General features: G+C 46.5%; 4 protein-coding genes across 15 annotated transcripts; 1 reads left to right on the forward strand and 3 right to left on the reverse strand.

The window, feature by feature from the left end:
* On the forward strand, window positions 1-27,764 carry LOC119356604. Of its 11 annotated transcripts, none has more exons than XM_037623584.1 (16): window positions 1-137; window positions 268-1,062; window positions 1,149-1,301; window positions 1,414-1,659; window positions 1,753-1,966; window positions 2,062-2,148; window positions 2,383-2,731; window positions 2,898-3,093; window positions 3,210-3,308; window positions 3,459-3,715; window positions 3,863-3,930; window positions 4,065-4,201; window positions 7,299-8,119; window positions 8,319-8,384; window positions 8,470-8,523; window positions 15,550-15,644. In XM_037623584.1, exons 1-11 carry the CDS (start codon window positions 135-137, stop codon window positions 3,888-3,890), a joined length of 2,427 nt encoding a protein of 808 aa, XP_037479481.1. In that variant the 5' UTR covers window positions 1-134; the 3' UTR covers window positions 3,891-3,930; window positions 4,065-4,201; window positions 7,299-8,119; window positions 8,319-8,384; window positions 8,470-8,523; window positions 15,550-15,644. The 11 variants fall into 11 exon arrangements, with proteins under 11 accessions (XP_037479481.1, XP_037479484.1, XP_037479478.1 ...); XM_037623587.1 differs by having other exon boundaries at window positions 8,473-8,523; XM_037623581.1 differs by lacking the exon at window positions 15,550-15,644 and adding an exon at window positions 10,237-10,705.
* LOC119358207 lies at window positions 12,958-13,943 on the reverse strand. Its single transcript, XM_037624865.1, has 3 exons — window positions 13,483-13,943; window positions 13,296-13,391; window positions 12,958-13,212 (listed from the first exon to the last, which is right to left on the reverse strand). Exons 1-3 carry the CDS (start codon window positions 13,564-13,566, stop codon window positions 12,958-12,960), a joined length of 435 nt encoding a protein of 144 aa, XP_037480762.1. The 5' UTR covers window positions 13,567-13,943.
* On the reverse strand, window positions 14,111-15,664 carry LOC119356607. The gene is made up of 3 exons (XM_037623594.1): window positions 15,525-15,664; window positions 15,140-15,426; window positions 14,111-15,040 (listed from the first exon to the last, which is right to left on the reverse strand). The coding sequence occupies exons 2-3, from the start codon at window positions 15,293-15,295 to the stop codon at window positions 14,378-14,380; spliced, it is 819 nt and encodes a 272-aa protein (XP_037479491.1). The 5' UTR covers window positions 15,296-15,426; window positions 15,525-15,664; the 3' UTR covers window positions 14,111-14,377.
* LOC119356608 lies at window positions 16,706-18,134 on the reverse strand. Of its 2 annotated transcripts, none has more exons than XM_037623596.1 (4): window positions 17,980-18,134; window positions 17,645-17,867; window positions 16,962-17,226; window positions 16,706-16,846 (listed from the first exon to the last, which is right to left on the reverse strand). In XM_037623596.1, the coding sequence occupies exons 1-3, from the start codon at window positions 18,027-18,029 to the stop codon at window positions 17,179-17,181; spliced, it is 321 nt and encodes a 106-aa protein (XP_037479493.1). In that variant the 5' UTR covers window positions 18,030-18,134; the 3' UTR covers window positions 16,706-16,846; window positions 16,962-17,178. The 2 variants fall into 2 exon arrangements, with proteins under 2 accessions (XP_037479493.1, XP_037479492.1); XM_037623595.1 differs by having other exon boundaries at window positions 17,613-17,867.
* Window positions 27,765-27,810: the final 46 nt, after the last annotated feature.

The following is a 27,810-nucleotide window of genomic DNA, read 5'->3' on the forward strand; positions in this document are numbered from 1 at the left end:
GGTTTCACCCACACCAGCACTCATTTCCTGTCCATGTCGTCCCAACCCGCCGCCGGAGAGCAGTACCAGCTAATCTACGGTTCGCTCCCGGCGCAAATTCACCCCTGGCTTGATTCGCTGTAGGCATCACCACCATGGTAAGTTGCAGATTTTGCCTACTTTTTTTATCCAGCTATTTAGATCTAGTTCCATAGAGCGATTTTTGCCTGGATCTGAATCTTGTGCGGGTTGAAAATTCCATTCCCCCCTTTTTTTTCTTGCTCGTAGGATGATAGTAGTTCGCAGTCCGGCAGCTGTGGAGCAGGCGACGCTCGTTATGGTAAGGACGTCGCTCACGCTGCTGCACCTTGCCCTGTTGCTCACCCGGAGGGCTCATCTTCAACTGCTAAGTCGGCAGATCCACCTGCGCCTACATCACGCATCTCCGTCAAGCATGCAGCTAGTGTCATTCAGAAGTTTGACGACTACAAGAAATGGTTAGTAGAGCAGATTGGTTTTGGGGGTATGCTAAAGCTCCCAGCCGTGCAGAAGCTGAGTTTGAAGTGTAGCGCCTGGATAATGAGTAGAGTCAGTGTGAGCCGTAGGGAGATGAAACTTAGGGATAACAAGGTACTCAGGTTTTTCCCCGAGGATGTCCACAAGGTTTTTGGGATCCCATGGGGTCACCGCAGTGTGAAAGGCAGGGATGCAATCATCAATCCTGAAGCTGTTCATTTCATAAAGACAACACTTCAAATGGATAAAACTGGAGTTCATAGCTTGCGAGCTGCAGAAAATTTCTTGTTGCGCGATATCAATGAGAATTCAAGCAAGTTGGAGAAGGATTGTTTCCAGATTGCTTTTGTTATCTTTGTTATGGGTCATGTACTAGCACCAACTACTAAGCACAACTACGCCACCATCGACTACTGGGGGGCGATTGCAAATACGGAGGCCATAGTTCAGTTCAATTGGTGCGAGTATGTACTGGTACAACTTCTGGACGCAGTCAAGAAGCTGAAGAGTGACATGTTGGCCAACAATCAGTCCACCAGTCTAACGGGCTGCCATTTTTTCTTCCAGGCAAGTGATTATTTTAGCACAGCAAGTTATGTCAGATTCTGTTTTTGTTATACGTTTCATTGATCGACATATTGGCTACTACGCAGATTTTCTTGTTGGACAACCTTGATCTCGGCATTTTCAACAAGCCTCATAACGTGATCCCACGGATATCTGACTTTGACCCTGAGTCATTTCGTAAAATGCTGATTATGGCCGCTGATCCAGTGAAAGGAGTTACTTCATATTCTCATGCAAATGTACTACATTTTTTATGGATGAACACACCTTTTTTTTACGATATTCTCTGATGTTTTTGTCGAAAATTTAAAAATGCTAAATCCCGCCACCATGATTTTTTATCTACCACAGCTGAGAGATGCGGCGACGGTCTGCTACACACGGCAGAAGTTTCCATCATCTGTTCCGTCGTCATCAACGAGTAGAAGGCCGCTGCGGGGATGTGCCACGCCTGCAATAGGAACCCTTCCATACACAACTCCCCTACCAGATCGCGACGCTGGCCATCAGATTAACACTGACGCAGCAATGCCATCTTCTGCAGCTCCTGGTCCAATGGAATTTGCAAAGTACTTGCGTGAGAAGTACCCACATCTTGTATGTCGTCCATCATTTATGCTTTTGTTACTTCTACACTTCTTAATATATTTTTTTCGCATTGAATCTAAGACTCGTGTTTCTGCTTTGCAGGTAGCGGACGAGATCACAATGATTATGAAACAACAGTATGCAAGGGGTCTTATGCAGTTGACACAAGCCAGCAATTCAATCCAGCAGGCTTTGTTACAAGCAAGAAACGGTTTGCAAATGGATATGTACAAGTTTTCAGACCAAGTAATCAACTCAGTTTCTACCCGCTGTGTGTGTTGCCGCGTGCGTGGTTTCACTGACTGCCCTGCCTCAGGTCGCAATAAATTCCTATTCATGTTATCCATTATATGCCGGCGTTATCCCTCCATATGCCACGTAATATACCTTTTTTGTTTTCCATCTCATCAGGCACTGCTAATTCCAAATCGGTACGGTTTACCACGCCGGTTGCTCACAAAATTCAGGGTAAAAGGCTAGAACTATCTGAATCCGAAGGTTAGTCTCCACTTGATATTCTGTCTTTGTTTCTGTATTATATTCTAGCCTTTCCTATAACTGTTTTTACTACAAGCAACGAAAGGTCTGCAAATTGATACGTATAATTTATCAGCCCAAGTTATCAAATTAGTTTCTACCCCGCTTGTGCACGTCACCGTGTGCGTGCTTTCTAGTTTTTTCGGATCTCAGATCACCGAATACTCACGCACCTTTCCCACTTAATTGTTACAGCCACATCGCCTGTCGCACAGAACGTCTCTTCGCGCAAGCGTTCCGCCAATATGGATGACTACGTGTCTAGCAGCAAAAAAACGACGTCAGCAGCTTCTTTCAATGTCATCAATCACTTCAAGTCTTGCCTCATGTCTATCGCTGAAATGTATGCTGACCTTCCTGCCAACCCCCCTATAACTGTATTTGGCCAATGTTCCAACATCCTTCAGAAGAGGAAATACATATTCCAGCACGGCTTCGCAACTGATCTGTGGTGCAGGGGAGTTGCGCCGCATCCCCCACATCCACCAACAACGGACCTTATTGCTGCCCATTCTTTGGAGTTGTCACAGCAAGATCTCTTGAGGTGTGTCTTTTCTATCCGTGTGGCGCTCCTTTTTGTTCAATTCTCGACAGTCGCGCTGATTTTCATTCATAAACTTTATCCATATTTTTGCCAGCAACATTTTTTTGAATGCTGAATCTCATTGCCCAACATGTTGTCCAACCTAAGTATACTTTGTCATAAGCAGGCACTACATTGTACACGCCAGTCCCAGGCTTATCCGCATTACTGGGATGGCTATGCTTGATCAGCTAATTGGATCGTGCCCCCTTCACCATGAGCTTGCCTCTATAATCATGAGAAGGTATTCTCAGTCCGATCAGAAAGCCAATTCGGAGTGCCCCTACATGAATTGGAGGCACAACATGGAACCTGAATTTGCGGTATAACAGCCACTCACACGCTTGCCGCGTAATTTTGTATTTACCTCTTGTTGTCAAGAAGAACATAATGACACTGGCTATAATCATGTTTTTTTGCATGCAATTTTCTATTGAAGACCATCGTTCTCGCTGACCATGAATACTTGACAAACATATCAATTCAGAAGCAGCTTGTTGGAAACGACATCCCATACGACATTACATCATGCCAGATGGTACGTTTACAAATAATTTCCCCCAATCCCAGTTTAATGCTATACTACCTTTCACTTTTGCTGACTTCCTATTTGAATAAACAATCCCTCTTGCAAACTTCTGTCACTTAAATGTATGATTCGGTTCAAACACATGTGTTCTTGTGTCAGTTCTTCCTGCCTGTCCCACTCGAGGACGGCTGGATAGTGATCATGTGGGACATGATGTCAAGGAAACTCCATGTACTCGACCCGCTCATCAGGGGTGAAGGTCCACACGACGCAACTCGAGATAAGCTCGAGATGGTTGTCTGGAAGCTACATCACGCACTTTTCCAATGCCTTAACGAGTATTATGCTGGGTGGCCAACGCAAGACGGACAGTGGGCTACCAAATACCCCGTAATAGCTCAAGAAACCTTTTCCAGGTAAGATTTTTTTTAATGCTGCTCATCGCAAATTCAGTGCAATACATTGCTTGCTACCCTGCTCCAGGAGTTTTACATTTGTTTATGAACTCAAACATGCTTCTACCTCTACAAATCTCTGATCCATTTTGGCTAACTTACGAACAGAGATGAAACTGGTACTCCATATAGTTAGGCACTATGATGGCCAGAAGCTCAAAATACCTCTGACCAAGGTTACCCTTTTTTCCCCATTCTTTCATTTTTCTTCTTTTATGATTTTAGGTCCACCGTAGTCGTTACGCCTCCAGCAATGTTGATTTACGTATCACATCCTGATGATAATACACTCTCCCGTATTTCTGGACAGTTCAATGCTGGCAGAACCAAAAGGCAAGCACTTCATGAGTGCATCAAGCTGCAGGGGAACTCATCAAAGTTGGCGCATGAGGCACTCTGGACTGTCCTGGCACCAACGGACTCATGGGTTGATTCAATCCATTCCGGGTAAAGGGCACATCGATTTAAGTTTTAAATAATTTTATCAACGTGATGTGTGTGGTACCAGCTGTCACATTCGAACCTGCGAACCTAGATATTTGAATCATGTACCCTAAGTAGTTTTTTCTTCCGTTCACCAAGAACCAGGGACCCAATGTATGTAACGGTCGCCACCGTTGCGTTCAGCCATGCTCGTTTCGTAGATTTTCCATCAGCAACTAACTTGTTTTAATATAATACGGACCATTTGTCTTAGCTATTCAATCGTGCAGCGTATATTCCTTTTTAATTGGCAATACCTTTTTTTATCCACCGAAGTATGTGCATCCATACTGTTAGTTATCGCATTTCCCTGGAACACCTGACTATGTTACCTCGGCTGCTATAAAATGTTGCCTCAATCCAAGCTCATGAGCGGCACACAAAATTCAAATTTCAAAGTGCCGTAATTTTGCACGATCAAACCTTTTTCAGGTGACGTTGTACCACCGAACCATAACATTCCATCTTATGGCGGCAGCACGGAAAAACAAGAATAAAAAATCATGTATAATCCCAGGTTACACTTAGTATCCAACCGGACAGTCTCGACTATTTCAAGTCTTGCAAATTCGATCCGAGCCTTTTTCCCCACTTTGCATCGAAGTTCATTACTTGTCCAACACGTAAAGTCCTAATCACGAACTAACATTATTCATGCTCTTACAGCACGCAGCATCAATGTGTCCATTTTCTACATACATTAAATTTTACCCTTTTTCCAAATGCCTAGCGCAACTACGATCACTTTGATATTAATATAGGACTCCGAAGTACTACGTTTTTCCGACCAGACCGTATGATCTGCAATGTGGTATATTAAGCATGCTTACTCGGCCACAATCGTCAATGAAGTTTGGCTCACTTACTAGTCCACACTGCAGTGTCCCAAGCCCCGAAGTTCCGACTCTTTGTTTTCTTTTCACCAGTTTTTTCGACGCCAAATGCTACTCAAGTGGAAACATATTAGTTCTTACCTAGGGATTTTCTTTTGCTGTGGTAATTTTTGCAAGCCACCAAATTTACTTAAGTGGAGTTATCAGCTTCCAGCCATAAAGTTATGAACTCGTTCAACCATTCCGTCTCGCGCAGCCATAATGTATTCACGTCAAATACAAAGCAACAACTCTTGCAAGCTGCATAACTGAAATCCACAAGGCGCAGGTGTGATTTCAGATACTTAGTGCATACATACATCACATTCGTTCCACTTAGGTCTTAATCGCTATTTAGGTTTTACATACCACTTGTTCCGAATTACACCCATAGATCGCTCACATCATGCTAGGTTTTTGCAATCCATGGGACCATACTCGAACCAAAACGATACGGCGACGCACTCGTTGCACTTTTAGCAGTAACACGATGACTAGCAGAAGGCCTTCTTAGGCTGCGTTCGCTCTTACGTAGTCACCCAAACCGCATTGTTGCTCCTCAATCTATGATCACGTCGTACACGAACTCTGGGATGTCCCCTTTGTTCCCTTTCATCGTCACAATCTCGTACGCTAGCTTCGCCCGTAGACGGTCTATCTGCCCCTAAATGCAAGCAACCAAAGCAGCATCAGTTACAATTTTTTTTTCAATTGTGGACTGAATAACTTAGAAGGGGAGCCTTGGCGCAGTGGTAAAGCTGCTGCCTTGTGACCATGAGGTCATGGGTTCAAGTCCTGGAAACAGCCTCTTACAGAAATGTAGGGAAAGGCTGCGTACTATAGACCCAAAGTGGTCGGACCCTTCCCTGGACCCTGCGCAAGCGGGAGCTACATGCACCAGGTTGCCCTTTTTTTTGTGGACTGAATAACTTAGACATCTTCATATGGATTTTTGCACTAGGCATATACATTTGTTTATTTGCAAGAACTAACCTGGGTCAGCGATGAACAGAGGTACAACCCGGTGAACTCAGTGTAGTAGTGTGCGATGTAGATTCCACTTTCCTCTCTGGCATTTTAAGTTTTTGTGTCAGTACTCCATAATTAGTAAACTTCAAAGTTTATAATGCACTCATCCGATAGGGGGGTGAGCATACCTGCTGCATGGCGCATGCTGTGCCACTAGTGGATACTTGAATGTCCATCCTTCAGTTTCAATCAAGCCGATGCCGTAGAAATTGTTGAAAAGAGAACAGAACCTCCTCTGGAATTTTTTTGCATGGCCTTCATGTTTGATTTTCATCTCATCCATTTCATCTGTCTCGGTTGGGTCCAGGACCATCACCGTTTTTTCATCCTTATCCAGCAAGTACATCGACCAACAGTCCATATAATCGACCGGGAACCAGAACTGTCCACCAATATTTTTTGTCAGTTATAGGTTAAGACAATAGTTTATAACACTTGGGCGTCGAGCTGTTAGTGCAAATTCACCTTTTTTAGCCAGTCAATCCTGTACCCAGCCTTATCTGAATTCATCATATCCTCGATGTAACCCCAGTCAGTTTCTCCATCATCCCTGCAGACCTCATCCTGTAATTTCAAAAGTACAGATTTTATCAGCGCTGTCCGATAGTATAGTAACTATTACTCACATCAAGTACAAACTTTTCAAGTTGTAGTTTTACTCACAACAAATTTGGGGTCGAACAGCCCTCTGAATCTATCCATCCACCCGCGGTATATGCCATTATCTTTCTCGTGCAGCATGCGTTGAACACACCTCCACATGTTCATTGTTATCTCTCCTCCTGGCGTCAATTCATCCTTGATATCTTGCCCAGATGCAACTGCAAGTATTGGATCGTAGTGCTTAACCCATTTCCTGCATATAAATGTTGTTACATTTCTCAGTATTTTTTTATGCTTTTATGCACCGAAAGAATGAGGCCAGGAATTTTAAATGCTTACCTATTCAGTATCGGTCCTTTGCATGCAAGCAAATTAGAATTGAATTTCAAAATGCATCCATCGCTGGGCTCTGAATGGTTCAACCCAACTGAGGGGGGGTACTTATCACCCCAATCTTTCTTGTCAGTTGCATTCACAGTCTTGTGTGCATCAATATGCGATGGATTATGTGTCTTCCCCCTGGTGCTAACTGTGTGTTTGATGCCACACTTCCGCAGATATTCCAGGACAACTTGTTGGAACCTTGTCAGTGTAACAACGCTCCCAGTCTCCAAACCTTTTGCTCTACCCTTGCCGTCACCGCCATCTGTGCGACATAGTCACTTGCAACAATCATTAAAAGGGACAACGAAATTCATATTGAGATATCAGGTTCACATTTCTGGCGATTTACCTCCATCTTCCCGACGGAAAGAAGGACCAGGATGGCAGTTTGTTTGCATATCCAACACATGTACTCGAGCTGCTTCTTGCTGCTCTGTATGGCTGACGTCCCTGGCAGCCGTAGGAGGGGCTGCAATTGCTTCCGATGAGCTCACATGGTGTGCATTACTCCCATGTGCAGTTGTAGTTCTGTTTCCACCCTCGTTGGCACTGCTACAACTGTGAAGGTACTTGAGGACAGCTTGTTGTAATGTCGATGCCTTACCACCATCTACGGAGGACAATCCGCTTCGACGAGCTACACTTTCATCTATATCTGCATCAGACGACCAAATCATCAGTTTTCACTAGGAATCAAATGAATGACAAGAGGCATACACTAAATGCAAGCTATGCTTTTGCGGCATTCACCTCCATTATCACGATGAAAGGAATGACCGGGACGACAGGTTGGAGGAACATCAAAGACATGTGCCCGGGTCCTCCGTTGCTCAAGGGAACGTTTCTTGTTGCCATCACGTTCACCATCTGAATTGTCATCAACACCATGCCAGCCTAGCAAGATGAGGCCGTTCAACGGTGGGTCTTCGTCCAACTCATCTCTTTCCCGTCCGCTTCCAACTACAAGCACGGCTGCAACTTGCACAAAAACCAGGTTAGTTATTGACAGTATTCTATAAATTTTTTCTTTCACATGACAGCAACATGTTTAATACAGATATGATAGTAGTAAGAGACCTCTTATCCACCCGATCCACCGGATGCATGTGTTAGAGGAAGCTAGATAATCAGTTGTATTATTCAATCCCACTAAATCCGATCCATCATCACTTTGATCAACTTCTTCCATGTAGTCGATTGGCACTTGTGATGCCACGGCAAGGAACTCTTCATCCAAGTCTGAAACACACACAATCTTGGTGAACATCTTGCGAACTATTTTATTACACATACATTATTTAAACATCATACCCGTTGATTCATCTTCATCTATCATGTAATCAGTAGGCACCCCTGGTGGTACATCTGATGACTCGTCGTCTGCATCTGCACAACCAGGTCAGAAATTTACTCGGACGGAATCAAAATGTTAATTGCCTTTCGTACAAATACAATACGTGAGCTTAGCAAACAATTACCGTCCTCATCAAACATTGGCAGTAGATTCCTTCCGTCTATGTTGTTCACATTCTCACAAAACGGACTGCGACTTGCCGCTGCCTGCTCACTTGCATTCACAAGCGCTATTAGGTTGCTGTCATCTACAATCACCTCCCCCAAAGTCGGAACACCGTTATGCTGACGGTGCTCCTGGCTGCTATGTTCCAGCTCTTCCCAGTTTATGCGATCATCATCAGCTATCTGTGCCGTGTTGCCCCCATTCCCATCAACCTCGGTCCGATGATCTGCACAATTGAGGATTTAAATGTCAATTTCTAGTTTTTAGCTAGCATCCCAAAATAAATTCGTAAAGTTCAACTGCGTCATTTTTTAAAAAGAAATAACCGTCTTTGTACCCATCCACCCCTAGGTCTGAGAGCATCATCCGAGCCTGCTCAAAGATGCCTGCGTGCATGCAGGCAACGTGCTTCATATTATGTCATCCTTCACCCATGAACTTAACAAGAACATTATGTACCTTCAAAAAGTTCTGGATTGCCAATTGCTTGTTCTACCACAGCTAGTGCAGCGGCAGATAAGCTCCGCACACGCTCCCTCCTTTCTGTGACTGATTGCCCGTCAGCATGCACATCAACTGCGGCAGATGATGATCCTCTACGAGATGGTAGAATTCCATGAGTTGCACCGTCTGTCCAAAACAGCGAAACACAAATTATAGGCCGAAACGCATTACTGCCGTTTGGTTCATACTTGCATTTTCAACTTAGTACATTCATAAAGTTTCTGTACTCACATTCAAGGGTTGCTTTCTCTTGAGCCTCGAGTTCTTGTAGCTCGGCTCTGAGGTAGTCCCCCCCTGCTACGAAGCATTGCAGCACTACACGAGGTCTGAGCGGAGTCTCGTGCCATGGTTGACAATGTGTCACCACCGTTGCTAATCCTAGGCTGTAGCCGTTGCCTGAGCCGGTTCATGCTACGTGGTCCTGTAATGTTTCCAATCATATCATCACGCTAAAAAAATTTGACAGTATATCTGTCGAAAAAATGGAATGTCCGCTAACATTGTTTGTGTCCACGCACACTTATATTTACTTACCTGTAACGTGGGATCGGCCTACATCATCTCCAATTGTAATCCCAGTGGGCGCGTTCTGTACTAGGGTGTGTCTTCCTGCAAAAAATTTTGAGCAATTTAGTACCGACACATTACGGACATCCTTCTCGCTTTGTATGCTGCTAATGTAAATACAACTTCTACAAACCTCTCCTATCAGCCTTCATCAAATTAAGGCCTAGCCGAACACTTGGGTCCATCGGTTCATAATCGCTATCGCTGTCTGATGTGTCTGAACTTTCTTCTGCTATACCTTTTCCTTTGGCATCAACTTCTCTCGCTGTAGACCTCCGCACTGAATTTTGGTTTCGCCGTTCTGCTGCTTGCATTTGTCCACTCATATTGATGGGTTGTTCGTAGCGCGTTACTCTACTGCCGCAGCCCTCAAGCTGCTGTGCTGCTCGCAGCGCCTCCAGTTGCTCTGTTTGCATCAAAAAGACAGTAAATAGTTTGTGAGCAAGTTTATTTCACGAACCAATATTTTTTTTCTACAACGCAATACTAATGCTGCTGCCTCTATTACCTGGATGTCGCAGGAATCCTCCAGGCCCCCCAACCACGGCATGCCAGACATTGTTAACCTGGTCAAATGCATCAGCATGCCTTGTCTGCCGGATAAAAACACCCCAAGTTAGAGTGAATATCAGTCTCCACGATCGCGAACTCGTTTTTCAAAGCTTTTTACATTGTTACTATGTGCTACTTAAGTGCAAAACTACAAAAACCTCTTACAGTGAATATAGTTGGGTACTCTCTTGTAAGGTAGATTAGCCTCCTGAACACCGGCCTTGTGTAAACGCTGATGCGGGGGAGGGTGTACGGCTCTACACTATCTGGCCCGAAATCCATCCAGTCGAAGAACCATGGCTGCAAACAATCAAGGGGGAACAATTAGTTACATACCTATCAAATGCAACACGCTAGATGGTTCATGTTAAGACAAGGCATGTTTTTTGGTCACACTTACAATGAGAGCCAAATGGCACCCGCCTACGATTAGAGTTCTGACCCCAGCTGCTAGATCTCTGTGTAGTTTTTTGACAGCTGCTCTGATGATCTCAAATACCCAATCTGCTAGATCGAACTTGCCAGTACCGCGATGGCACATGACACACGCTAGCAACTCCCAATTGATCGACGTGTACGACTGTCCGGGGCCTACATATGTACCTCCTGCTAATAACGAGAACGCAATCTCGAAAGCCCTTATTTGACGTGGGTACACACCAGTGCTCATAATACTACTTATAGCATCAGCAACTGCACGAATAGTCAATCCCCCATCCCTGGCATGGCTCCTTGTCTCTATTCTAAGAATTGTTCTGATTCTCAGAGCTAAACTCTGCCTTTCTTTTGCTTTTAATTTAACCAAACTCACTTTAGGGCCACTGTTTCTCAGACCCAATGTTCTGACGATGGAACTAGGGGTGAAGTATCTAATCTGGCCGTCAGGGAAGGTGAAGCTCATGTCTTCCCACCTAAATCTACCAAGTAGCCAGGCGTAGAACCTCCTGTCGGCCTCACCATCAAATGCAGTGGTTAACAAGCTTGCCATGCCAGTCCTATGAACTACTCCGTAGTACCTCATACCTAAGCGCTGGATCTGATGGCAGTTCCAGGTACATTTAACCACCCTACCACACAACAAGTGACTTTCTGCAGAAAGGACCGGAGGCACTACTGGAATCACTTCCCCACCAGCGGCCGTATCTCCGGGCACAAGAACGAGCGTACGCCTACGCCGAGATCTGCGCATGTACAGACCCTCTATCGTGTTGTCACTGACCAGACCCCGTCTCCGTTTCCGTCCAGCAGGGCCGACCATCTCCGCTCCCTCGTCCGCCGCATCCTGTATTAAAAATTTGACCCAGCCTCACAAGTCAGCCCTCCTTTTCTATGTGAATCAATGAAAGTCAAATGATAAATATTAGGAAAAGATGGAGCAACCGGATGGCAACGCAGCTGTACGCCCAAACCCTTTTCTATGTACTCCCTCTGTAAACTAATATAAAAGCATTTAGATCACTAGTTTAGTATTCTAAACGTTCTTATATTAGTTTACGGAGGGAGTACCAAAATAGCTTACCGATGCATTGGGGGAGGTGAGTGGAGAGCCGTCGCCACCAGCGACGTCGCCATCGATGGATCCTTCCTTTGGCCCACTGGATCGTGGCTTTTTCTTCTGTCCATCACCACCACCTTGTCCACATGGCAGATTCCTTTTTCGTGGTGGATCCGGTGGTTCCATGCTCACTAACCTAGAAAGGCAATCATGGATGGGGGTTAGAAAAAGACACTACCAACCAGCAGAAATCCACTCGCAAAGCCGAGGTGATGGAGATCAAAAAAGCAAGCCAGAAAAGCAGCGCCTCCACCTATTGCATTGACATATGAAGAAACCTAACCTCTTGCTGCGTTGGTGCCGGCGCAGATGAACCAGTCGCCGTCTTCAACACCCGGACTCCACATCTGGTTTGCCTTGAATAGTGTCTACGAGATGTGGTGGGGATAGAGTTGTGGTGGAGAGGACGGAGAGTGGCTACACGTACATATGATCCCATCGTGAAATATCACCTCTCACGGAGAGCAGATGCGCACTTTTTTTTAGTTACACATCTCCTTATTAGCGTGGCCCATCTGAGGCCGCATAATAAATTGGCTAGCCGGGGCACAGGAGATGCAGCCGTGTACTTGGCTCCGCACGGACAGACGCTTGCTATCTGAACTGCTTCTGGTCGGAACAGTACAATCACTGGTCGACGCGGTCCATGCCAAAAGGAGAGAATAATGGGCAGTGCCGGGCTGCCTCACCTGCATGTCTGGGTGGGCACGGCATGCATGCGCACCACCACCAACCCCCCATGTAATATGCTTGCCCGTTTTTGGCTTTCTTGATGCTCCGGCTGCCTAATCCAGTAGTTACTAAACACTCCCCTCAAAAGACCTACTCATCTTATTGCCACGTCATGCATGAATACTCAATCGGTTGCATAATCCATAGTACACTCATGTTTTAAATTCATTTTTTCGTATAATTTATATTTTCGACATTCTGCAATTTTATTGAATCGAAATAACTTGTTTGGAAAAAATAGGAAAATACTGATTTTTTGCTACCCGGAGAAATAGCACGCTCCTGAAAGTGACCACGCATTTTCATTATTGCAACACAAACCATTGGAAATTGACACTGTACAGTGGATGATTCATAAATCTACTAACCGAAACCCAGTACTTAGATCGAACCGCTGCTAGATCTACTCTACCGTGCGGCGTCTCTTACTCAACCGGCTGCTGGTTCCATCCTCATCGAAAGAATCTTCCCCCTCCTCCGCGCCCCGGATTTCAGGTTCGTCTTTTATGACCGAACCTCCATTGCTGTTCGTCGAGTCGCCAGCTTCAAATAGATCGTAATCGCCGAATCCTTCCTCCATTGATTCTTCTTTGTCCTGCGCCCCTTCTACTTGGGTCAGCGATAGAGACATGCGCATATCCCCTTGGACGACATCGCCCTGCCAATAGAGATTGAAGGCACCCGAATTTACATTTTATCTTGACTGCACTCTTATGTGTTGTTCAGAGCAGCGCAACTCACCTCCCCATTGCCGTCGTCGTCTTCGCCCGCCATAGCCGTGGTGCTCCACGCGCTAGCTGCTGAATTATCAAGGGAAGGAGACGGCGGCTGCAGTACCTGAAAACACATTCAGAAACCAAGCGGTCGATTTATCCTTACAACGGATCGGAGACGAGCCAGGAACGCACTGCTGGGTTGGAACACTTACCAGACCAGGCAACGTCAGTGAGGCATCGCCATCTTCACCTCTCGTCGTCCCACTAGCCCCTGATTCAGCAAGAGAGAGGCCCATCGGATGCAGGGAAGTGTTTTTTTTCAAATCAAACTGAGCTAGTAGTGCAAGGAGTAGGCGAAGGAAAGCAGCTCGCCCGTCGCCCCTGTTTTTATAACACAACCCGCTGACGCAACAGGGCGCCTATAACTGCAGTTACGTCGTCGATGTTTGAATTTTGAATCCTGGAGAAGGGCGGGCAGACCAACACGCGCCCGACGGATGCATGTTGTCCAAGTGTCGGCACGCAACACGTTTTTTACTTGCCATGAAAATACCGAAAACACAAAGGCCTCAAGTTCTGAACCACGATACTTCCCCGGTTCAGCATCACATTCAGTTAAAATGGCCTTCTGAAGTTGCGCCCCCCTCGAATCATATTCAGTAAATCATCACTATCCATCCAGAGCGCACTACAAATGGTACAGCAAATGTAATTTCAGTTTTAGCTCAGCTCTCAATATAGATATGACATCCCCCCCAGATTACATCTGATTCAAACGAATATGTTCCCAAATATCAAATATTGCCCCAGAAAACAAAGTATGGTAACAGACCTAATTGTCTCTCGCCCTTACAAGAGCGAAACACTTATTCTAAAAAACATTGGAACTACAAAATTATTCTTGAAACGATAAATTCTTACATGTGTTCAAAGACACACGCGACCATTGTTGAAAACATGGACAGTTTATCTCAGACCAAATTACATTTTCTTCCCACAGCATCACCCCTTTTTTTCTCCTTGCCTCATCAAAGCAATATCAGGAAAATGAGATACATGACTCACGGAAAAAAAGAAATCAGAGTCATTGAATGGAGATTGCACTGCTCAGCTCTCGGCAAACCCAAGAGGCCTCTTGCATGTGTTCCGCCGGTGCCCCTCTATTCCGCAGTTCTTGCACTTGCTTGGCTTCCGCGGCTTCTTCGGAGCATCCCCTCGTTCTGGACATGTCGTCCTCTTGTGCCCCTCGCGCCGGCAAATGCTGCAGAACCTGGTTCTCTTACTCAGCCCTTCATATGGTGCCTTCTCCCTGCTGCTTGTCGGCCTGCCAGCACCTCTACGCTTTTCCGGAGCTGCAAGGCAGTGAAGTTCATTCATGCCCACAGAATTCACAGCACTGTTGCATTGCTCAGCCTCCTGAACTGCATTATCATTTTGGCCGTTACACGCTGCACTAACATTTCCATTGTCATTTAGACGATCCTCGAATGCCAATCCATCACGCACGGCCGCCAGAGGTGCTCCACCCCGCAGCAGGGAGTCGAGTCCAGAATTCATGTAGTCATAGCATGCAGCACTTGCATCCCCCATCCGAACAGCTTCCATGGCTTTAAAATATAATGTTGAATGCATGTACGTGAAAGACAAATTATGCGATTTGTCTTTCTGGTACTGAGCCAGGTGCTCCGGTAGTACATCTCTAGCATCTCTTGTCCACCTTTTCAAGATATGATATCTAGGGATTTCATCAAGATGTAGAATCTCCATCACCTACATTTTTCCACAAGCCACAAGTGCTGATCAGACATTGCCTTCTTGTGTTGGTTGCAACAAATAAAATGTCTACATCAATGAAGTTTCGCAGCTTACCCGCAAAGCATGGCAGCAAAGCATGCCTGTGTGCTCAAATTGACCACATTCCCACGTGAATATTGTTCTGTCTTCGTTAACTGTAACTTCATACTCCACCCTGCTCCACTTCTCTCGTTTGGCTGCATTATTGTGAGTAGTTATATATTTCCTCATATTTTCTTTTCAGTAACATTGTATGCAGTTGCTTCTATTAGTAAGCGTCCAAATTCCTCAAACATATTCCTTGTATATATTTTGCTTGCATGCCGCTCTATTGCAAGGTTTGTCCGCCGCACTGCGCACCCCTGTCACAATAGAAGCATTCGTATGAACGAGATTAGTTATTTCTTATAAATCATTAAAAACTTAATTTCATCAACCAAGATGGTAGAAACTTATTTACAATCATTGTTCTCTTCTCCTCGTAGCTTTCATCACGCTCACGGTCGAACTGAAGCCTCATGTATTGACGGACGAAAACGTGCATCGGGCTGGCGGGGGGCATGTATGACTTCAGCATGTGGTTTGCGCTCTCACTCCTCTGTGTACTTGTCATCTTTGCGCAGAAAACTCCTCTGAAATATGGTTTTGCCCATTTATGTCTTGTCTCATATATTTGTGTCATGTAGTTATGACCCCTCAGATTGTACTTATCAAGCAGGCCGGCCCATGCTGTTTCAAATTCCTCTTCAGTTATCATGTGATTAACAACTTTGTGAAATTCAGACTGGAAATCACTCTTCTTCGTGTAAAGCGGCCCAAGTGTTTCCTTCGCCTTCTTCAGAACATGCCACTTACACCATCGGTGCACAGTGTTTGGATAAATTTTCTTGATTGCAACCTCCATAGCTCTGCATTGGTCTGCTCATTGGAAAAAACATTCTGAATCAGAACTAAAACATTCAATAAACGGTACACACTTCGCCCGTATCGTATTATCATTTCATAGTGCATTTTTTCATTCAGTTGCAAAATGAGTTGGGATACAAACAACATATCTAAAGCCAAGGGAGATTTAGTGATCAATCATTCACCTGTGAGTATTGTCTTTGGCGCAGGTCCGCCCATCATGCGAATGAATTCGGTAAACACCCATTCGAAGCTTTCCTCTTGCTCGTCACGCATCAAAACTCCTGCCAGGATGATACTCTGATAGTGATTGTTAACTCCAACGAAAAGACCGAATGGCATGTCATACAGATTTGTTCTGTACGTGGTGTCGAATGTCACCACGTCGCCAAAGAACCTGTACTGCATCCTGCTGCTCCCAGTTGCCCACATGAGCTTCTTCACCTTGCTGTCCTTCTCAGCCAGAACCACATAGGAGAAGTCAGGGTCCTTCGACCGGATGTCGGCGAACACCTGCAGTGTCTTCCGTACATCATCTTCGGCTTGCTCGCGACTAATCTTTCCACAAATGTTTCTGAGTGTCCTTTTAGTGAATGGAACCTTTTCAACCGAACCGAAGAAGCTACCAATTATGTTGTAAACCTTGCCTAGGTTGACGTTGTTCTCCCTCAACTGCCTTATTAAGTCTTTGGTGTAGACGTCTATGTGCTTATGCGATGGCCAGTGCACTTTTTCTCCCATTGTAAGCGACATAGAATGATTGTGGCTCGCCCGGTGCTCCGTTATGTACCAACTGTTGTCTGACGAACGAAGCAGTCTGATTAGAGCCGGGCACTCGCACCTGCATGGCCTGCTATTCTCGGCATCTGGTTTACCCTGCATGTGACACATTGAATTAATTCCAATGCCATCCAATCAATTTCGTATACGCATCCAAACTAAACTTGTAACCTATTTTCTCATTTTAGCATTAAGTTAAAAGCACACTCACCGAACAACCACATACTATTTCCTGCATGGTTTTCCTCCTCTCAGCATTTAGCCTGCCTTTTCCATATCTTATTCCGAATCCAATTTCCCAGGAATACAAGTTGTAGAAATCATATGCCTAACCAAGTGAATCAAAAGTGAGACCTAGCTCAGGATGCACCACACTCTTGTCTGGTTGCTCGGCATATTTGCGCATTGATAGCTCCAGGGCGCTCATCCTAGATGGACAAGGCACACGGTCGGGTGGCGCACTCCCGAGACGGAGCCTGAAACATTTTTCAAAATGTTAAACTGTTGAAATGTTTGAAAGACATTAAAACAGCAACAATTGACAGGCCTCCCACTACATTCGTGAACATGTTAACCTATCATTACCTTTCTCGTAACCATTTTTTCCCTGATTTCCAAAGGCAAATCACAAGTTCATCAACCATCATGATTACAACACCAATTTTTTACAAACAACAGTTGTTCCTTGCTGGTTTACTAGGATATCTTCCCGTTTATCTATTTCAGAAAGCTTTTGGTCCGACAAGTAATTTTCCCCGCCCCGCAGCACCCACACTCAAGGGGTTCATCCTATCAATATCAATCAGAATATCTATCGTGCATATACTTGCGATGGCAGTAACACTAGATTCAGTAGCCTCACCTTTTAGTCCAGCCGGGGGCCTGTGGATTTACCTTGCCAGTCGATTGGGCAGACCTCGTCGGAGATTCCTCACGTCTATGTTGGCCGCCCACCTGCCCCTCGGTGAGCAAACCATCCCCCAACATCTCAGCTGCCGCAGAATCATCATCCGCTTGGTGAACAGCCGTGTTAGCAGTAACCTTATCCAGTAGGTACATCAGCGGGACTGGATCTGGGTGTTCAAGATTGTCGGCATACTCCTCCCGCACCGGGAACCTGCATACACCACGGCGTTTCAGGCTCAAAAGATTTCGCATCCTTCTATCAGAATGCATATCTAGGCGAGTCTGCTTGGAGAAGAACATATCAGATCTGCACGAAAACGAACCTGTCGACCGCATCAAGTAGGAATTCCATTCCCTCGCTCTCCTCCCGCATCCAATGCGACGGTCAAGCACCGTTGACGGCGCGGGCCGCGCCAGCCCGCTACAGCAGCCTCGGCGAACTCTATCCTGTCTTGTTCTTCAACGGCGAAGAGGTGTGTCTAGAACGAACCACCGGAAGGCAACAATGTTTCCAACCTTTTTTTAATAACATGCGCACGGGGGGTGCCCCGCCGGCCGACAACCGGCTCAGACAGCGTACTCCATCATGGACCCATTATCTGGTCCAGGCCCAGACAAAAAAACTAACGTACTGGTCCACGGCCCATTCCGAGGAGCCGCGACGTCCGTCCCACCCCACTGGGCCACCCCCACTTGTGGAGCACTGTTTGCTACCGTATTGACACGGTATCTTCATTTTCCAACGTTCGCACCAGACAGGCCAGCTGGCTTTTACCAGATCCCCAAGCTGCAGCGAACGACCCAGATAATGGGTGCAGCTGAGCTCGAGCTCCAAATCGACGCACTCGATCATATCTATCTTCTTTAGTTGGTAAGCGAGCGGCAGTGCTAGTGTTTGTTTTTGGGTTCGATGGTGGTTCCGATCTCTATAATTGAAGGGGAGTCTGCAGTTGTTTGCTTCATTACCCTGCTCCCATTCATGATATCATGTCAAGCCTACCTCCCACTGATTTTTCTGTCCTCCCACGTTTTTTCTTCTGTTAGTCAGGCGCGAGTGAGTGAACCCTCCCACCTTTCTCCCCACACGAGCGAGTGAATCCTCCCACCATGGCGTAAACCTAGATGGCCGCCGCCGTCGACGACACCTCCTTCTCACCTCCACCTCGCCTTCACTTTCCACATTCTTTTTACCTTCTATTTGCTGCCCACCCCCGCCCCTATCCCCAAGCATGAGTTGCTCCACTCCCCCATTGCCTAAACAAACTTTTAATTAACCCAGTTTTCTCTACTAGATCTTCATGGACTTGCACCATGGGAGCCCAGGCAACTGCAGCTTGCCGGGTGCGGTCTCCGCCACTGCGAGGGTTGGTGCCGCCAAGGCAGACTCGGACGACGAGGGTGAGGGGGGTGGAGATGCTGGTGGAGCGGGAGGCCTTGTAGGGGAGGACTCAATCATGTTTGAAAGATCGTGGATGTCGCCTAGAGGGGGGTGAATAGGCGCTTTTAAAATAATTACGGTTTAGGCTTGAACAAATGCGGAATAAACCTAGCGGTTAATTTGTCAAGCACAAAACCTACAACAACTAGGCTCACCTATGTGTACCAACAACTTATGCTAAGTAAGATAAGCAACTATGAGATAGCAAGATATATGACAAAGAACAATATGGCTATCACAAAGTAAAGTGCATAAGTAACGGGCTCGGGTAAGAGATAACCGAGGCGCGTGGAGACGATGATGTATCCCGAAGTTCACACCCTTGCGGATGCTAATCTTCGTTTGGAGCGGTGTGGAGGCACAATGCTCCCCAAGAAGCCACTAGGGCCACCGTAATCTCCTCACGCCCTCGCACAATGCGAGATGCCGTGATTCCACTAAGGGACCCTTGAGGGCGGTCACCGAACCTGTACAAATGGCAACCCTTGGGGGCGGTCACCGAACCCATACACTTTGGCAACCCTTGGGGGCGGTCACCGAAACCCGTCAAATTTCTCAAGGCGATCTCCACAACCTAATTGGAGACCCCGACGCTTGCCCGGAGCTTTACACCACAATGATTGAGCTCCGAACACCAACAACCGTCTAGGGCGCCCAAGCACCCAAGAGGAACAAGCTCAAGGGTACCAAGCACCCAAGAGTAATAAGCTTCTCAACTTATAACTTCCACGTATCACCGTGGAGAACTCAAACCGATGCACCAAATGCAATGGCAAGGGCACATGGAGTGCCCAAGTCCTTCTCTCTCAAATCCCACCGAAGCAACTAATGCTAGGGAGGAAAATGAGAGGAAGAACAAGAAAGAGAACACAAAGAACTCCAAGATCTAAATCCAAGGGGTTCCCCTCACATAGAGGAGAAAGTGATTGGTGGAAATGTGGATCTAGATCTCCTCTCTCTTTTCCCTCAAAAACTAACAAGAAACCATGGAGGGATTGAGAGTTAGCAAGCTCGAAGAAGGTCAACAATGGGGGAAGAACACGAGCTCCAAGGATAAGGTTCATTGGGGAAGAAGACCCCCTTTTATAGGAGGGGGAAAATCCAACCGTTATGTGCTCAGCCCGCACACAAGCGGTACTACCGCTCAGGTGGAAGAAACAGGGAAAAGGAGCAACAAAACATGAACCTTGGGGCGGTAGTACCGCAGGAGACAGCGGTACTACCACTGGGTTAAGCGGTACTACCGCTCCCTTCGGCGGTACTGCCGCGCAGAACGAAGGGTAAAGGGAAAGAGGGAACCGGGCGGTACTACCGCGGAGGAAGGGCAGTACTGCCGCTAAGGAGCGGTACTGCCGAACTACTGCCGCAGCGAGGTACCGCACAATCCGACACAGAAAAAGACCCCTCAAATCGACACGGTAGGGACTTGGTAAGCCAACGGTAGTACTGCTGTAGAGTCACCACCGGTACTACCGCTGCGGAGCGGTACTGCCGCTTGTGACCCCTCAGCATTACTACCGCTGGGTACCACGGTACTATCGCTGGGACCCTGACAAAACCACACTCGAGAAAACCAGAACTTCCATAACTTCTGCATATGAGCTCCGAATTGAGCAAACTCAAGCTTGTTGGAAACAAGAAGATGAGTAGCATCAAAACAGCGACCAAGAAGAGACAGGGGGAGGTATGCCTAACAAAAATAGGAGTGAAACCTCCAACCAAGAAGAATCGGCAAAACCTCCAACATCGAAAACATCATAGAAGATGCATGCGAACTCCGTTTTCGATGAACTCAAGCTTGTCATCAAGATGACCACAAGATCTAAGACTCATAAAGAGAACCAAACAAGAACCAAGAAAGATGATGCAAGAATGCAATGGTTTGAGCTCTCTACGAACGATACGATCAAGCTACTCATCGAGAGCCCCCCTTGATAGTACGGCAATCGATCCTATAACCCGGTCTCCCAACTACCATCATGAGACCGGTAAAATAGAAAACCTATCAAGGGTAAACCTTTGCCTTGCACATGGTCCATTTGAGCTAGATGATGACAATCTTGACTCCCTCAAGTTGGACCACCTTTCTTGATTGTGTTGACTCGATGAAGACTAGTTGATTGCTCCCCCATACTCCACTATGGGTGAGCCACTCTTCCGCACATCTTCACAAGTCCATTATCGCCACAAAGGATGACAAGCTTCAAGCATTTGATCTCTTCGTGATGCTCCACTTGAACTTGCACACCGCAACCTAACCCCACAAAGAACTCTCACGAAGACCATGGGTTAGTACACAAAGCGTAATTGACAATTCTTACCATACCATGGAATCACTTGATCTCTCTCGGTACATCTTCTGCGCTTTGTGAGTTAATCAACTTGATTCACTCTTGACTTAGTCTTGATCAACCTTGAACCTTTCCAATTCTCTTCATTTGGATGATGTCTTGAAGGTAGACATGAATGATCACACAATCTTCTTCTTCAAGACATGCTTGCAATAAGCTCAACTCTCACATGACCAATCTTTGGATAATTCCTTGAATAACATCTTGGTCGACACAAACTCTCCTTGAAATCAACACATGCACTCCAAGAAAAGCCTATGGACAAAACCTTCAAATATAACTCAAGGAAACCATTAGTCCATAGAGATTGTCATCAATTATCAAAACCAAACATGGGGGCACCGCATGTTCTTTCAATGTTCTAGTTGGCCAACCAGCGACCGGGGACGTGGGCCTACTTCGCCAGGATACTCTTTGTCGCGTTCTACGGGCTCAACGTGCTCCGGATCAATCCGGCCACCGGATTTGAGAACAGGTTCCTCAATGCTGATGCCTTCGTCTCTGATAGCCTGAGGTGTGTCTCCACGAATGATCTCTGCCTACCTATACTATACGAAGCAATTTGTTCATTCACTACACTCTGGTGCATGCTGCTAAGAAAAACAACTTTCCTACGTGTTGTTTTCTCCAGATCACCAAAGAACATGGCGTAGCTCGATCGATGGGAACGGTGTAACTATGAAGAAAATAACAATAAACTACTCAACAAAGTGGCAAGTGAAATGAAGAGCAAATAACATACATTCTTCTTGCGTGCATGTGCACTATCCAAAATGAGTATTACAAAACCAACCAATCCGGGCTGTTTTGTTCGGATGACACCTTTGTTCCGCCCTTTTTGTTGTCGTGTTTGCTTGTGTGTGTTGAAGACGATGCTGATGTTGCTACTCTTGCAGCTTGTGGGTGGCCTGAAACAAGAAGGGCCGGAAGTGGAAGCCGCCAAGAGTTCTCAAACTGAAAGCGATTCGACCCACAAAGTGGGCTCTCCCCCAAAGATAGCAAAAGGTGGGTGGTCTGACTGTCTAAGGGCATGAAGTATGGTGGCATGTGGATATTATTGCCCCATGAAAAAAAGTAGCTCGAGGCTTCTATATTGATTTTTTTTCTCCTCAACGTAAGCTACCACTAGTGGGCATAATCAAAGAATAGAAAATAAAGGCTCACACCACACATGAATCTCTACTTCAACTTTTTTTTAGTTTTATGCACTGGACCACACTTTCCCCCAAGCACCCACCTCCTGCAAAGGATCCCACTCAGGCGGCGAGGGTGAGGGTACGGAGATGCTGGTGGAGCGGGAGGCCTTGTCGGGTAGGACTCAGTCGTGCTACGGTTGGCCAACCAGTGGCCGGTGAGCGTGCGCCTACTTTGCCAAGATACTCTTCGTCATGCTCTGCGGCTCAACGTGCTCTGGGTCGATCCGGCCACCGGATTTGGCACAGGTTCCTTGACGCCGACGTCGTCTTCTCTGATAGGCCTTAGGTGCGTCTCCACGAATGATCTTTGTCTGCCTATTCTATACGGAGCAATTTATTCATTCACTCCACTCTGGTGCATGCTGCTAAGAAAACAACTTTCCTGCATGTTGTTTTCTCCGGATCACCAAAGAACATGGCTTAGAGGTGCATCTGTCACCGTACATCCACTGCCGGTTCATTTGTGTGCATTATATATAATTAAGTGTGTCAAAAACCATTCCAGAACATCATAAATAAAGAAGTGACCAAATTAATAGAAGTTCATCATCACATTAAAACCAAAGTATAGTAGGGACCAAATATTATTACTGAAAAAATAAATACATAAAGTTCATACATAGTTCTCATTGAACAACATATAGCTCTCTAGAGCATCTAATTAAACCATACATTGAAACTATGTAAAACATTTAAATGCAACAACAAATGCGATCATAATCGCAACTAAGGTAACAATTGATCCAACGACATAATGATACCAAGCCTCAGTATGAATGACATTTTTCTAATCTTTTTAATCTTGAAGCGCATTGCATCCATCTTGATCTTGTGATCATCAACGGCATCCGCAACATGCAACTCCATTGCCATCTTCTCCTCCTCAATTATTTTCAATTTTTTTCTTCAATTAATTGTTTTTTTTCAACTAAATTTAACCTCTCGACAAGAGGGTCGATTGGAATTTCCGGTTCACATACCTCCTTTTTTTTCGAGAAAACGCAAAAGAGTTGCGTTTCATTGCATTGAACAGGAAGACATCAGGGGTACAACCTCCAGAAAGGAGGGACACACACACGCGCACGCACACACACACACACACGACCGTCCTCACCAAGTGACTACAGCTAGGTGAGGAGGTGCCCTCAACTACAGACACGCAACAACATTAGGCCTCGCCCAGCCTTGCCTCCAGCCAAAATGGCGAAGCACCGAGACTCGGAGCAACAGGGCAGCATCACTGCCATTGCCAGGCACTTCCAGGGACGAATGCAGCTTCAGGACCGCCCAAGCCGACGTACCTCGCACCCATGTGCCTAGAGAGTTGGCGGGTGAAAAGCAGGGCCTGATTGGAACTGGTGTAGCATTCATTGGGGAGCGCCGGCGCAGGCAAATGTTGCGACCTGCTCCTTGTGTAGCAGTCTACGCCAGAGCGATGCATCGCCAACCACTATCTGCCGCATCAAGTACTCCACTTGCAGCCAAAGCAGCGCCATCAAGAGGGGAACGGCGTTGAGACGCCACCGCTGCCCGGTCCGGGAGACTGGACCTAGGATTTCTCCTGGTGCTCGAGGAGGAGGTCTGGTCAGGGTCATGCCAATGCCTCCAAGGAGGTGACGGCACCCTCGGGCGTCGCCGTTGACAGCGCAGGCCGTCGCCGCGCGGGGATTTCGCCCCGACCCAAGGACGAAGACCTCAGATGCAATGGCAGACCGGGCATGGCGAAGAATCGTCGGAGAAGACCAACACACATGGGGGAAGCCTAGAAACATTGTCGTCGCAGGAGTGAGCACCGACCAGCGCAGCTCCAGCAGGCCGGCCACCGCCGGGAGCGCGTCCAGCAGGCAGCAGCAGCCACCTGCACCGCGCCGCCGCCGCGCTGGCCCGCAGCCTCCGCCACCAGGATCCGCCGGGGCACAGCGGAGCAGCAACCGTCAAGGTCGCCGCGCGCGTGCTTACTAACCCAGCGGCAACCGCCAGCGGCGGCCGGGAGGGGTGGGAGGAGGGAGAGGGGTGGGTGGGGGCAGAGTGATTGTCGCCGGCCTGGGCGGGCTCGTGCGGCCCAGATCTGGGCGCCCTCAACTCTGCTGCACGCATCAGCGGCCGGCGGCCGCCATGGCAGCGCCACCGCGCACGCAGTTCACGCCATCTCGACCTCCCCGCGAGCAGACGGCCGCCCACCGCGCCACCGCGCGCTCCCGCCGCTCCAGCGCGCCCAGCAGCAGCGCGCGAGCACACGAACGAGGGCCCCGCCGCCGCCGTCCACCGGTGAGGGCTTTGCCTACCGGCATCCTCCGGCGACGGCGAGGGGAGGGAGGGGAAGGAGGGGAGCCTGGGCGGCGGCTAGGGTTTCGCCTCCCGAGTCGCCCCTGGGAGCGACGCGGGGGCTCGCGGGGGGAGGGACTAAGCCGATGGGTTCACATACCTCCTAGATAAAAACATCTATGTCACGTTGGTCGGCATAATTATCATAAACATTAAATGAAACAAATAGTTATAAAAGATAATATACCACATCTGAATCATAGACAGGACAAGGGCTGACGTGGGCGGATACTAAAACCATCGCACTATATAATAACAAACAATAATAAAAGTAAGAAAAATATACAAGTATCTACCTAAATCATACAAGTAAGCATTTTTTTAGAAAGAAGATAAGAACAAGAGGCTCACCACGGTGGTGCCGGCGACGAGATCGGCGCGGGCGATCGACGGCGGTGAGGACGGGGGCGGGACAGGATGGACCGTCAAATCTAGACAAATCTTGAGAAAAATGGAGCTTGGACAAGGAGCTTCGAGAGGAGAAATCTTAAGTGTGGCTCGGGCATTTCATCGAACACCTCATGTGCATAGGAGGTGAGCTAGAGCACCACACACCTCTCCCACGGCCGGCCAAAAAAATAGAGCAGTGGCTCTGTTCAAGGGCAGGGGCGGGGTTATATATAGGCCTCTCTTTAGTCCCGGTTTATAGCTAAAACCGGGACTAAAGGACAACATTTGGTTCCGGTTTCAGCCACCAATCGGGACTAAAGGTGCTGGGCCAGGAGGGAGGCCCATTGGTCACGGTTCGTGTCTGGAACCGGGACCAAAAGTGTCAAACGAACCGGGACCAATGGGCCTTGAGGCCCGGCCGGCGCCCTAGCCTCACGAACCGGGACTGATGCCCCCTTTGGTCACGGTTCGTGAGTGAACCGGGATTAATGCCCTTACCGAGGCTTCGACCAAAGCCCTGTTTCTACTAGTGATAGTGGCGGTTGTTGCCATGTGAAGGTCCTCGGAGACAGAGTATATAGTAAGTACTTTGTTTTCCGTTTGTGATTGTTGGGGTTGATACCATTTTATGCATGTTCTGGTTCTCAACCTCCAAATGAGTGCCTTCCTTCTGTGCTTCCAATGGAGGCTACCAGCGGCAGGAACGCTATGAGTCAGCCTGGGCATTGCAGATGCAGAGGAGTTTTTCCGGGGGCAACCTGCTCGTTCAGGCCGCGCCGATGTCAACTACCTCGAGCCACTATGACTGTCCCCAACCACGCTCGTCCCCTAATAAGTCATGTGTTTCTCCTACCAGATCAAAAAAATTGGTCGATATTTTGGAGTATAGTTGCGTATCAGATCTGCTCATGATTGAAATTGTGGTCTCCTAAACATGTGATTTGTGAAATGTTTAGGAACGAATTGTTTGTGGATCTGCAAAGTACATTGTCACATGCAGATTTGGACATTCTACTTAATTCTTTGCAGAAACTTGTAGTTCATTCTTGGTGAAATTCACTGTATCCATCCCCTCAGGTTGGTATTGGATTTGCTATTCAATATTCATACCCTTTTTCATTGCGACATTTGTCAGATTTTTGTACTTGAGATGATTTGGTGCAAGGTCTAGAGGAGGATGGTCGAGCATGGCTAAATATTATTTGCAAGTAGAGAAGTTCTCGGGTCACACATTAAAGGAAGAGAGATAAGCTTTTTCTCTTCTTTGTATCAAGTAATTTAACTTTCCAGTCCACTATATATTATTGTGTATTGTACGCAATCTGAAATAACCCCTTTTACAAAAAAAACATACTTGTGCAGTTGCATGAGATCTATTTGGATGTGCTAATTGATGAAAGATATGTAGAATTAGTAATAGCCTTTTGATGTGTGGTCAAATATGTGATAATGAGTGCAATGTTGCTTTAGATAGATTTTTCATGACTTCAACTTGTGCCTTCCATCTCCTTGATCATGTGAGTTCATATATCAGTTTTTAATTTCTGCAACTAAATTCTGATACTGAAGTTAGTATATGCTTGGAATCTTTTTTTTTTTTTTTGCGGTTAGTATATGCTTGGAATCACAGGGTAAACTGTGTGTATCTTTTCTTTCATGACAGTATATGCTTCTGAAGTATATCTTCATTTATCTTAATTAGTTTAGATACGTGGCGGGGGGAATTCTACCCCAAGCTCATTGTGTCAGATAGTCAACCAAACGCACCACATCATGGTCGGAGATGAGAATGATCCGTCAAAGTGAGCTGGAGACAATGCGGCAAATCAGATTTTGCTGCAGTATATGGTTTCTCGGCAGTTTTAGTTTCCCCTAAAAAATGATACCAGTTTGTTTATGTTGAATACTATTTCAGTGTTGCGAGCCAACAATTATAATTTAGGATGTTTAGTGCATATGGGTCCTGAGTAGCTGTATTTCAGTTTAAAGAATATGTGGTCCTGGCCACTTGCGAAACAAATATTGCAGTTTAACACTTTTGCCAAAAGAAAAGTCCTTCGCCAAAATACTACAGATCCTCTACAGGCTCGTTAATTTTTCCTTTGCCTAAATATACTACGGACCATTATACATACTGATTGTCCGATATCTTTTTAGGTGAGAAGATAGATGACATGAGGGCTCAAGAGCTAGTATTGTTGGTGCTAATGTGTTGAGCAAATAGCTAAAAGAAGGATACACTATGCTTGATAAACGAAAGCCCGTGTGTTTGATTGTTCTCAGTGTGTACCGATCAAATGTATGACATCATTTTGACTGGTGTCTCGCTACATTTTTTTCTTGTCCCCTAGCAGTGCACTCACACCTCCTTTTGTGATTCTGTAGCGTAGCACGGACATCTTACTAGTACAAAGTAAAATTTGAGATGTTCTTCGAAGGTAATAAAAATATTAT

Source organism: Triticum dicoccoides, chromosome 2A, assembly GCF_002162155.2.
Source record: "Triticum dicoccoides isolate Atlit2015 ecotype Zavitan chromosome 2A, WEW_v2.0, whole genome shotgun sequence".
Taxonomy (NCBI): domain Eukaryota; kingdom Viridiplantae; phylum Streptophyta; class Magnoliopsida; order Poales; family Poaceae; genus Triticum; species Triticum dicoccoides.

What these genes read in the sequence shown, in the direction of transcription:
- LOC119356604 (XM_037623593.1), top strand. An exon ending in AGAACTATCTGAATCCGAAG is followed by an intron (nt 2,149 to 2,382) that starts GTTAGTCTCCAC and finishes TAATTGTTACAG; the next exon opens with CCACATCGCCTGTCGCACAG. An exon ending in GCTCAAGAAACCTTTTCCAG is followed by an intron (nt 3,716 to 3,862) that starts GTAAGATTTTTT and finishes ACTTACGAACAG; the next exon opens with AGATGAAACTGGTACTCCAT.
- LOC119358207 (XM_037624865.1), bottom strand. Translation starts at nt 13,566, where the DNA reads ATGGGCCTCTCTCTTGCTGAATCAGGGGCTAGTGGGACGACGAGAGGT. An exon ending in CACTGACGTTGCCTGGTCTG is followed by an intron (nt 13,392 to 13,482) that starts GTAAGTGTTCCA and finishes ATGTGTTTTCAG; the next exon opens with GTACTGCAGCCGCCGTCTCC. An exon ending in ACGACGACGGCAATGGGGAG is followed by an intron (nt 13,213 to 13,295) that starts GTGAGTTGCGCT and finishes CTCTATTGGCAG; the next exon opens with GGCGATGTCGTCCAAGGGGA.
- LOC119356607 (XM_037623594.1), bottom strand. Translation starts at nt 15,295, where the DNA reads ATGAGGAAATATATAACTACTCACAATAATGCAGCCAAACGAGAGAAG. An exon ending in TTTGCTGCCATGCTTTGCGG is followed by an intron (nt 15,041 to 15,139) that starts GTAAGCTGCGAA and finishes GGAAAAATGTAG; the next exon opens with GTGATGGAGATTCTACATCT.
- LOC119356608 (XM_037623595.1), bottom strand. Translation starts at nt 18,029, where the DNA reads ATGCGGGAGGAGAGCGAGGGAATGGAATTCCTACTTGATGCGGTCGAC. An exon ending in CTACTTGATGCGGTCGACAG is followed by an intron (nt 17,868 to 17,979) that starts GTTCGTTTTCGT and finishes TGGTGTATGCAG; the next exon opens with GTTCCCGGTGCGGGAGGAGT. An exon ending in GCCCCCGGCTGGACTAAAAG is followed by an intron (nt 17,227 to 17,612) that starts GTGAGGCTACTG and finishes AAAATGTTTCAG; the next exon opens with GCTCCGTCTCGGGAGTGCGC.